We start from the raw sequence: 11,983 nt of genomic DNA, 5'->3' as shown, positions 1-11,983 counted from the left end.
GAAGCATGAAGGATGCATTTATCAGAACATGAATGAACAATGTTTTTTCCCCTTCTTTCAATTATAATGTACAGTGGAATATATTTTTTGTTCATTGTTTCTAATAGTCAAAACCAATCTTTAAAGAATCAAGAGTATCCCTCAAATAAAACTCACAGCGTCACTGATGAAAGTATGAGTATGAATATTAGACAGCAATATTCACTAAATTCCATTACAACTAAGTGTAATTAAAGAAACCTTGTAGCACAGCATCCTTAACACTGGGAATACTGGTCTATTTTTATCTTATGCATCAATGATTTCTCCATACGATCAAAGTGTGATAAATATTAAAACAAAACACAAACAATACACCACAAGTTCCATCCTTCATTTATTGAAAGATCCAAACAGATCATTTGACAAGATAAAATAGACATTTCAAAGTGTAAAAGAAAAAAACAAAAATTTCTCATTTATGAATGTCATCAATAAATAAAGTATGAAGAGAAAATTCAGCACAAATGTAAGATTTAAGGGTGTATGCTACACTTCACAATAAAACAGTAATTTGAGAAAATTGTCTGAGTTTGCATGCATCTATTTTCTATTCTCTATCAGGTGTACATACTATTTCATGGCATTCGCAATTAGTTATCAATTGAATTATTAATTAAAAAGTCTTCTTTTTAAATCATATTATACATAATCTAGAGCTGGGTTCTTTTCAGAAGGAGATTCACGTCAAAATACAACAATACATCATATTCTATCAGGATCATATTTCTCCTAGTAGATCATTCTGCAATAACACAGTTTAGTGGTAGGTTATGTCAAAATAGCACATACCAATGTACTGTAGGTAAAAAAATTACTTATAGTTTACCTATACACTGATCTGATCTCTACACTTTATTCAGAAAAAAATATGTTTTTATCTCATTTAAGATATCAAATATACATTAACAATACAAAATGCTGATATAACAATGTAGTATCGGAATGTTGGACGGACTTACATGTAAAGACCATATTATTATCACAGGATTCCTGAGGAATCAATACACTTAATATTGTCTACACATTCTCACACCAATCATACTCTCTCACAAAACACATCAGTATCACCCATACTAAACAACACTACTGCTTCTCCTAGGACAGTCAGATCAGAGCTGCTACTGAAGGTTACCTATGTACAGTAAAGTTTCGTTAATTTTAAATTTCACAATTTATATGTTTTTATGAACGAAATAAAAATATTTTGTATCATAGTGTATGTTATTACAGAAGAATGAATTTTCAAAAGATATATTTTTAGACTATGTCATTGATATGCATGTTCTGATTGGCTGACATGTACCCAGATAAACACAACACAAGCTTGGATTGGTTAGATTTCAAATGCATTTTCATCAAAACAAAAGCTGCTGTACACTTTTTGGTATTCCTGATATTTTTGTAATGGGTTGTGAAACCATCTTCAATCTGGCTGCATTAAAACTGCTCTACTAGAAATCTGTGACGTCTGATGTAACAAGTGTTCTGATTGGCTAGTAAGCACTGTAGTCAAACTTATCCTGATTGGCTGTGGCGTTGCTGTGGACTTGTTTGTTTTGTGATGTCTTGTCCTTTAGTTTGGCCTGTAATAAAACATGCTCCACTACACCTATCCTGATCTCCATTTGCATATTCTCTTTCTTCAGCTGCTGTATGGCCTGTTTGATCTTCACCAGGGGAGCTGTCAAAAAGAACCAAATTTTTGTTTTCTGTAAGTATATGCTAGAACACAGACTTGTTAGCAAGCACTGAAACTGTATAGCTGATCCTGTAAGTCTACTGTCAGGTAAGAAACACCCAACTATCACCTCGACCTATGACATTTATGTCAATATGACCTTGACCCCAATGACATTTTGTGAGTTCACAGAGTTTTGAATACATAAAACATGTGTCCATTACAAAAGTTGACCCTTGACCTTGTGTTATCATAATCAAGCACTTTTCCACTAATTTTAAATTGGACCCCAAATGTGACCTGACTTCTTGTTTCACAAAACCGTTAAACTAAGATTCATGGCATCATCACCATAAAACAGTGACAAAAGCATGAGTAGAATATCTGATTACTTCATTGAATGAAAAAAAGAATATGTCTGCTTTAATTAGCGCTAGCTTCTGAATAGTTATATTCAATTTGATAATCATATTGAAATTTTATTACCTCATGTGTTTTTATCATGATTAGGAGAACTTAAAAGAAATAACCAAACCAGATTTCACACAGCAAGTGCTTTTCCAGAAATAGTGACAACAAGAATTGATCAATGACAGACTGTTGGATGTATGGATGGACAACACCGGGTGATAGGACCAATTCACTATCTGATGATGCTGGACTGTAAAGTAGACTTTACAAACATAAATGGAAGAAAAGAAGATGCAAGGTGATTAGAACAATTCATCATCTGATGATGGTTCACAGAAAATCAGACTTTACAAAGACAAATGGATGGATAGAGGATGCCGGGTGATTTGTATATCTGATGATGGTCGACCAAATGCTTGACAAACAGGTTGACAGAGAAGAACTTACCTCCATCTGTCATACTACTGCCCCTCTCCTCCATATCCTGTTTGATCTGTTCAAGCTCCTCAGACACCTGAAAGTTAAAATCAGAGTTTAACAGGTTGATAATAAGCTGACAACAAACATATAACAAAAGGTAATGCATGGAATAAATACATCTAACATGCTACACTTGTGACACTACTTCATAAATCTCTGTTGGCATTCTTGTGACTGTATCAAAATGAGAGAATAAACACTGGTTTTATACTTTTATCTCACTTTGCTTAATACAAAGGGAGACAATCCTCATCATTACTAACAACACTGATCTCAATTCCAACTTTAAACTACATTTATTTATCTTTCAGTGACTGAAACAAAGGAAGACAATCCTTACCTCTGCTAACATTCTCGATCTCTCTGTGACACCCCCACTAGCTTGTCTATACCGCTCCTTTGTCTCGGATAATTGTTCCTGTTCTGCCCTAAACTGAGCCAGCAAATGCTCCAGCTGATTATTGATGTACTTTTCACGGCTACCGATTTTTTCCATGGTGCGTGTGATTTCATCATGGAGTTTGTCTAGGTAGGACTTTGTCTCTGTCAGTGAAGATTCTATACCCTCTTTGTGTTGATGCATCTGTTCTACGTGCACTCGCCAATCCTGTAGAATGAAATAATACAATAAACGAAAAAATTTAGAAGAAATTCTTCCTACAATTGCTTGTTACATTGTAAATAATGATTTGAAACAATAAGATGATAAACTAACCTTATTGTCTGTATGTTGTGACTGTCCCTAACATAAACTAACCTTATTGTCTGTATGTTGTGACATTTTGTTGTAACTGACCCCAACCTAAACTAACCTTATTGTCTGTATGTTATGAGATTTTGTTGTAACTGACCCCAACCTAAACTAACCGTATTGTCTGTATGTTGTGACATTTAGTTGTAACTGTCCTTAACATGAACTAACCTTATTGTCTATATGTTGTGACATTTAGTTGTGACTGACCCCAATGTAAACTAACCATACTGTCTGTATGAATTATTTCCTTTAGTTGTGAGTGTCCAAGCATCTACTAACCTTATTGTCTGTACGTATTGTGACCTTAAGTTGTGGTTGTACACGCTCAACCTCGAGTTTCCAGTCAGCAGCATCTGTTGTTGACTCAAGAATATCGTCTGGTTTGGTAGTCTCATTTGTTTGCTGTAGAGATAAGACCAATTCAATTTAATACAAAGTTTTCAACATTTTACAACATGCAGGTAACAGTTTTCATCATCAGAGTTATAATTGACTGAAGGTTTTTCCAGTATGAAGTTACAAAAACAAAGTGATATACACTGAGATTACTTCGAGTTTAGAATTGGTATCAGTCATATATGATATTTTCATGTTTGCAAAGATTTCTAATTTGTGTGATAAACAGAATCTCACATTCATTTCCAATTCATATAAGATATATGATTTTTTTCATTTTACATCCCCAGCCATTTGGTAATATGAACAAGTGATCCCAATGGGATTTTGGTACCCATATATCATTGTATACCCATTATTTGTCTTTTAAAAGTTAAATCTTTTTTCCTTCCTTTCTAGTTTTTACTCTATTTTTGCCCTTAATAATATGAAAGTTAAAATCTTTTCTAAAGAAAAAGCAATATAAAAACAATCTTTAACTGCTAAGTCCAATATGGTCATCTGTCTGCTATTTTTGTTTTCCTAATCAATCCCAAAATCAAATGGACACAACTAAGGACAAAAGAGATCCTACAAATGTAATCTGAGAAAAATCCAAATAAATCTCAAATGTATGGAAACTTATATGAAATTATGATATAAACCCAAATTTGTATATATTTTATTCTGAAAAATTCTATCTGAGATTATCTTGCCTGCTACCATATTGTTACAATACAAAACTAAAAACGTCTCTGCAAGACATGAATATCTCCATCCATGTGCATCAGTATTACTGTTTTATGAATTAGCAGAATATCTAAAATGTGACCTTTGACACTTTGACTAATGACCATCTTAATATGATATGGTGTAGAACTTGATGGTATGAAGTAAATATGAAACAAATCTATTGAGAGGTTCTCATGATGTAATACGAAACGGGACAGGACAGATCATCATGGAACGCAATGGACAGACATGGTCGGTCACACTTTGTTCCAACTCAGAAAAATAGCACACATAAAATATCCTGATGTACCAACCTTACTCTGGCCGAGGCGTTTCAGTCCTTCTAAATCCATGATCTGTTCTTCCTCCTCAAATTCATCTTCATCATCACCATGTTGCTAAAATACAAATAGAATAAAATACAAACTAAATTGATATTTACATTTGTTTATATACAGGCACTGTTACATTTCACAGCTGAACAAGGCATTGGTCAAGCAAAAGCAATCCCTCTGTTCTGTGTTTTTTGTATTTCACCAATAGATTACACAGTAGAATCGTGATATATTAGCTCATATCTAACATAGGTTTATGATAAAAAACACAATTATCAGATTTCACAAGGAGTGCTGGATGTATATTGTAATCCTAAAAAACAAGCACAAGAAAGCCTTTTATCTGATGAAGCATTGGATGATGTCTGAGTGCACTAGACTCAACAGATCTTGAGTCAAAGCAAATTTTCTATTTAAAGTAACAGTGACCATGACCTTTGGACCTGAAAACTAATCTCAAGCAATCACTTATTGTAAAGAAGCAAAAAATTATGCTGGAGAATAAATTGGCAAATATAGAATTTGAAAAGCTTTCTAACTATATTTACAGTGACCTTGACTTTTGACCTCCAGACCTGAAAAACCATCCAAACCAAGCACTTTCTTCAAGAAAACGTTGGCTCAACTCAACAGATGACTTCTGAGATAAATCGGCCAAACAGACCTCAACATATTGTATGTAGGTAAGGATCAAAAAGGTGATGAATGGTCTGATGGACGGATGGAGAAGTGTTAATATATTAACCCCCTTCTGATATTAAATCAAGGTGTGTGTGATAAGTAAATATTATCAAGAAATATTTACATCATCATTGATGTAAAAATTCACAATTTAATTATTGTTGATATTTACAGTATAAATATTCACTTTAAATAAGTATGTAACATAGTGTGTAACATAATGAATGTATCAAAGCTGGAATCATTATCCGGTTATAACCCAATGAACAACTTTAAGTATATTTATCAATATTGAATGTAAATAAAAATACTATCTCTGAGAAATATATTTTTACAATATCTGACCTAACCAGATTGCATCTACAAAATATTTAAACTCACATGGGAAATGATAAAAAAAAATCTTCCTTAGATTCAAATGGAAATCCAGTACTACTGTATAAACTATTTTGGTTGTTATATAAACTTTTTCAACATGAGACAAGTGAAATACAAAACAGCTAATCTGAAGGTGACATATGTAATGTTTGTTGATCAGAGTGGTGTAAAATACACCAACAGTAAAAATGGTTTTTTTTCAAATATATAATAAAGCTTATTAATGTGAACTAAATGCAATCCTAAGTGAAAATTACATCTAAAGCATTGACTGTCAGTAATTAAGTTAGTTTATTTCAAAGACTACAAACTAACATTATTCAACTACATCACATGAAATATTTTACTGTGACATAATAATACATGAACAATAAATGAATTGTGTTTCTCATTTAACTAAAAAATTAACACAAAATCTATTGTATTTTTAATATAACGTAAAACACACTGCATTTTGCTCTTAAAAAACACTGCTGATGTAAACATAACAATTTGTGTTACCATCACCGAAAGTTCAATAGTGCTCTTACAGGAAGAAGTCCACAAATTGAAAAAAAAAAAAATTGAATAATTTATATGAACAGTTTTCATTTTTTGGTTTTTGACTATCAAAAAATTTCTGTTAATATTATTTTGGTAAATATTTTTTCAGCATACATTTTTCCAGTTTTTCTCTCAGACAAGAAAATAGGGTATTAAAAAAAACACCAGCATAAAAAGACTACACAGAGAATAAGTAACTAAAGCTATCAAAACAAATGTATAATTAGACAACAGGGAAAATATCAACACAATCAGATATATATGATTGATAATGATGAAAGAAATTATATCTCAGGTTTTTTTTGTACAACAATTGATATATATACATAAAAAATGTCATATTTGAGAAAAGAAAAAAACACAAATGAAAATCAGAGATAGAATACCATATCTATCCTGTAATAAGCTCAACTGACCCAACATACAAATTGACTCAAAGTCAGAAATGGTGGTGGTGGTGGTGATGGTGGTGGTGGGAGGGATATTTCTATTTCTGAACGACAAAAGTGGCATTGGTTTTTAATTCTAATTCTTCCAAACAGGCATACAAAAGGACGGGCTTATTACCAGACCAGTAAGGACATGAAACTGTCAACATCTGTCTGTAATTCTGCTAAAAAATAGAGAACTTATTGTCAAAAAATTGTTTATTTAAGCACTTTACAATTGAACATATTAGTGGGCTTTTTACCAGACATGGGCTTGTTACTGAATCAAGTTGTCTACAGTATAATAATTTTAGTTATACCAAAAATTTACCAAAATGGATGGATTCATTTCTCAACAAGAGGGATGATGAATTGTCAGTACCATAATGATTTTAATTATACATGTACCATTATCAATATGAGTGGGTTTATCACTTGGCCCGGGCTTATTACAAGACAAATAAGGTAATGGACTAGTTTCATGTTAATAGACAAATATCTACATATAATATATACTACATGGTTCATTATATATAAGTTTAGTTATAAGAGACAAATTACTACTATATATTCATCCCATAGATTTTGCATCAATTTAGCAGAATTTGATAAAAGTTCACTCATCAATTAATTTTCATTGTTACCTCATGATATTAATATGTTTTTCTTCTAATGTAAATAGTCCAGTTATTTCAGCAAAAAACAGAAACAATCACGTTGAACATGTTTAATTTCTCCAGGAGTTCTATTTTTGTTGCGTCATGATAATATGTTTTTATTGTAAAACATATGTATAACTTCTTTAATTATTTCTATTTTAACAGAAATGATACTTGATATAGATGTTGTTCACTCTATATTAGGATATTGCAACCATTAGAATAAGACCAAGACGCATGATAGCCTTGAGAATAAAACACAGAAAATGAATATTTCATGCTTTTTGCCAAAAAAAAGTCCCTTTAGTAGAATCAAACATTGGGTAAAACTGCAAATAATGGAACAAAATGGGAAAACATATATGTCAGGTTACCATGGTAACCTAAAACTAATGACGACCAGTTTAACAGCCACACCTAAACTCGTCATACCATATGGATAATATTTTATAAAGAATTTCCTTTTTCAGTTACCAAAAAAAAAAAACACAAAAAAACAAAAAGCAAAACATTCTACTCTCAATCTAACAACTATTTATGAATTTATTTGTGAATGCTTTTTTATTCTAATTTAATTTTATAAATGACCAAAATATCAATCTTAAGTGATAATCTAAACAGCAGTATGTGATAGGTACCTAGTACACATATCTTAAGTTAATCAACCTCTTAAGAAAGCCACCTTGGCTACCTCTAATTTGGAGCTACATGAAAATAGAAGTTTTCGTTTTTATTTATAAAAAGACGACAAAAATTAACTCTTTTATTTATAAATTTGTAAACTGCAGAAACATCATGAAACACGGACTATGAAAGTGTAATCATATTATTATTAGTACAGTTATAATGTGTCAGAACGGTTTTGTTTTTCTATGTGTAAAATTCATATCTATATCTGGAGAAAACATCGTTTTACTTTAATATATACTTTTAAATAACTGCAATCTAACTGAATTTGAACTGTAAACTTATCAACATCATGAGGTAACAAAAGTTATCTCCCTTTACATTTCAAAACATAAAAGTCCTTTACAAAACATTGCTTCTGTTTCCATAGAGGAAAATTGATGGGACAACACTGTAAATTTTACTTCAATTGTTTTCTATTATGAATGAAAATTTACGGGAAGAATAACAGTTATTAATGGTGATGATATACCCACCGAACGCTGCATATACTGTAAAGTGTTAAATCAAATTTAACAACATCGTACTCATGGATCATGTGGTACAGGCAATTGTTAGATCAAACACACAAAACATCTCCCAATATTGTACAGCCGATCAGTCAATCATCATTTTAAACATACAGACATCGTACTGACTGACACATGTAGTAAAGCATTCAAACATCTTACTGACCAATGCTTGATCAGTCAATCATTAGTTACATACCAAATAAACATTTTACCGACCAACATTATGACATTGTACCAGTCAATACTTGTACAGCCAATCGTTAGCTCAAACACTCAAACAACTTACTGACAGACACAACTTAGTGTCTGACATTTGTACAGACAATCGTTAGTTCAAACATACAAACACCTTAATAATCAATAATTTTACTTTTTCACTGTATCATCCATTAAGTCCTCTGAAGTATACAATAGGAGTCAGAGACAATACTTGGTCCTGAGCTCAACGTATCAGCCAAACTAATGGACTACAGAGTTGAGTCAAATTTTCTCTCCTTTGTACTAGTACATACCTGAAAAAAGTTTTTCTCCACTTCCCCAAGTGTCAGCTCAGCATCATCTTCTATCACGGTTTCTTCCTCTGTCTCTTCAGTAGGGTATTCTGGTCTGTAAAATCATGTTATCACTGTTAGGTAGTCTGTCTACAACATCGTGTTATCACTGTAAGGTATTCTGTCTACAACATTATGTTATCACTGTAAGGTATTCTGGTCTACAACATCATGTTATCACTGTAAGGTATTCTATTGATAAATCATGTTATCACTGTCAGGAATTTTCACCCATAGATCATTAAATCAACTCACCTTTCCCAGGTGAAATTTGTAGATTTGAGGGCCTCATCTGCTAGTCGTGTCAGTACATATATGGCATGTTCTCCACATCCCTGTTTTAACTTAGAAGGAGGGAAGTCTATCTGATGTCCCTGTATAAATCAAAGAAATATATTGGTCTTGATATGTTTGACAATATATATGAACAAAAAAAATAAAATGCAAATCATTGCTCCATTTTCCTAGATGAATGACAACAATACAATAAGGATGGGTAATTGTGATACCCTTTTCTCAATGCTGATTTCTTCTTTTTTAATTTATAATCGTGTCACTCAGATGGAACATATTTTACATGTTGATAAGTACATAAAGTTTACGTAAGTATACATGTATTGGCTACTGGATCATGAACAGATATTTATATAACACAGAACATGGTTAGAAATTAAGGTGTTATAATTTGGTGACTTCCAGTGGTACATTTGACTTCCTTCATCAGACAAATGACCATCAAGGCAATTGGATAGTGAAGTGAGAAGAGTACAGGACAATTTTTCAGAATCTGTATATGACATACTTACAAGTTTTCTTACTTCTTCCAAAATACTGGATATCGTGGCATTGGGATCGTCATACTGTATGACAAAAAACATTCTTGTAATTTCATCCAACAAAACAAATGTTTGAAAAAAATATTCACCATTTTTGTTTTCAAATATAACTAAAATTACAAAAGCGAATGGCAGCTGACACTTGTGAGTGACTCTACACTTACTTCCTGTGGTTGTTCAAAATTCTTGCCAGCTTTTCTCAGCAACCAAGCTGACAGTGATGTAAACATGAAGAACTGTTCTCCTGGGTTTGTTGGTATCGCAAAGTAATGTCTGAAAGTATTATTCAAAACAGAGAGCATGAGCAGCGTTTTTTTTAAACACATAAATCAAATTATGATACATTATGGCGAGTACTTTAAATCTTATACTGTGAATAATCAATTTGTATCACATACTAGTGCATATCATTAAAATGAAACTCAAGCATCTAAATAGGTAGGAAATTGATAGTTGAAATAGTATGGAAAGCCAGTGAGCTTTTGTCCATGGTAACTTTTACAATTTGATAAAATTTCCTGATAAGGTACAATAAAAAATAATATCTATATGTAGCCAGTCCTTTAAAGAACTTGGTGTCAGGCTAGTGGCTGTACAACAATTTATAATCAATCTTTATGTAGTGCTCCAGGTAAAATTATTCAGTAATAATTGTACACAATGATAAATCATATAGTATGACAAGTGGCAATGGTTCTTACATTCTTTACCATTTTTGTCTTAGTTTTGTATCAAAACATTAAGATTTTTTTTAAATGTGATTATATTTTCTTTAATTATCATGATATTGGTGTCGTTTACTTAAATATGACTAAATAATGTATATTGAAAATAATTAAATTGGAAGATGTGCATCTTGTTGTTGTGTATTAACACAAGTTTGTAACTGAGCTAAAGCATATCTTTGCATTTGGCATATCTTTGCATTTGTCATAATGTACCTTGATATTGGTTTCATATTAAGTGTACGGGAAAATTCACTTTCATAATTTAGCAGCCTCAGCTTGTCTAGAAACTCTTCCATGATGACAAATGGCATGTAGACAAGACCTGGCCCGCCATCCTCTGCATCTTCCCCACGTCGTTTGTCCTCCGACATCCTGTATGTCGGCAGTAACACTAGTTAAGCCCTGAAAAATTATTTAGGTTTACATGACATCTATAATTTTTAAATGTTCTTCTCTCCCTCTTGCTTTTGTACTGGTTATCCTGAATACATGTACATAACACAGACGTTATCTTCACAGAACAAAATATTCTCGCTCTTTGAGAAGATTGGATGCAATTACTATTTTACCAAGGCAACATTTTACATTCTTACACGTACATACTCCATATTAAACCTGTGCTGTGGTAAAGCAAGTATCTGACATTGAACGCTTGTCGGAAGATGCTAAATTGTATTTCTAATCCTACATTAGCATTTTCACTCGTCTTAATTGAACAATAAATTATCTATCTACGACATATGAGAAACAGTCCTTATATGAATATCGTTACCACAACAATACGATCATCGATAATCATGTTAGCATATTTACCTGCTGTCACAAGCAGTCCGTCACAAGTTTGCCTTGGTTTTCGTTTGGAAAGAATGTCATCAACGTAATTTTACGCTTTACAATACCACCCTTCACCCCTGTCTACAAAACATTTAGAAGATACCGATTTCTAACGCATGCGCTACAACTTCAAGCACCATAACTTCCGTTATAGACAATTTCCCCTTTTAACTTTGAAACGAAATAAATCCGTTGTTGATGGAAACTATTTATATTTCTGTACGCCAATTAATATCATTTTTCGGAAATAACTGTGAAAAGTATCACTTATACATGCATTTACGTGTTGGTTGCAGACGAATTTTCTAGTAGCCTCTTTCTGAGGTTGCCATCAACAAG

The 11,983-nt window shown here is 32.2% G+C and overlaps 1 protein-coding gene across 1 annotated transcript; it reads right to left on the bottom strand.

Annotated features, from left to right (window-relative positions):
• Positions 1–357: 357 nt before the first annotated feature.
• Positions 358–11,670, bottom strand: LOC132547828 (intraflagellar transport protein 57 homolog). Its single transcript, XM_060211630.1, has 11 exons — positions 11,624–11,670; positions 11,024–11,212; positions 10,247–10,355; positions 10,053–10,106; positions 9,502–9,620; positions 9,208–9,301; positions 4,787–4,870; positions 3,645–3,767; positions 2,952–3,218; positions 2,579–2,645; positions 358–1,723 (listed from the first exon to the last, which is right to left on the bottom strand). The coding sequence occupies exons 2-11, from the start codon at positions 11,179–11,181 to the stop codon at positions 1,536–1,538; spliced, it is 1,263 nt and encodes a 420-aa protein (XP_060067613.1). The 5' UTR covers positions 11,182–11,212; positions 11,624–11,670; the 3' UTR covers positions 358–1,535.
• Positions 11,671–11,983: the final 313 nt, after the last annotated feature.

The sequence above is a fragment of the Ylistrum balloti genome, unplaced genomic scaffold, assembly GCF_031769215.1.
Source record: "Ylistrum balloti isolate Yb309-2 unplaced genomic scaffold, AGI_CSIRO_Ybal_v1 Utg369980, whole genome shotgun sequence".
Classification (NCBI taxonomy): Eukaryota; Metazoa; Mollusca; class Bivalvia; order Pectinida; family Pectinidae; genus Ylistrum; species Ylistrum balloti.
Note: the sequence above shows the minus strand (reverse complement) of the source record. Positions and strands in the feature narration are given on the sequence as shown.

What these genes read in the sequence shown, in the direction of transcription:
- LOC132547828 (XM_060211630.1), bottom strand. Translation starts at nt 11,181, where the DNA reads ATGTCGGAGGACAAACGACGTGGGGAAGATGCAGAGGATGGCGGGCCA. An exon ending in ACAAATTTCACCTGGGAAAG is followed by an intron (nt 9,302 to 9,501) that starts GTGAGTTGATTT and finishes ATGATTTTACAG; the next exon opens with ACCAGAATACCCTACTGAAG. An exon ending in AACGCCTCGGCCAGAGTAAG is followed by an intron (nt 3,768 to 4,786) that starts GTTGGTACATCA and finishes TTATCTCTACAG; the next exon opens with CAAACAAATGAGACTACCAA.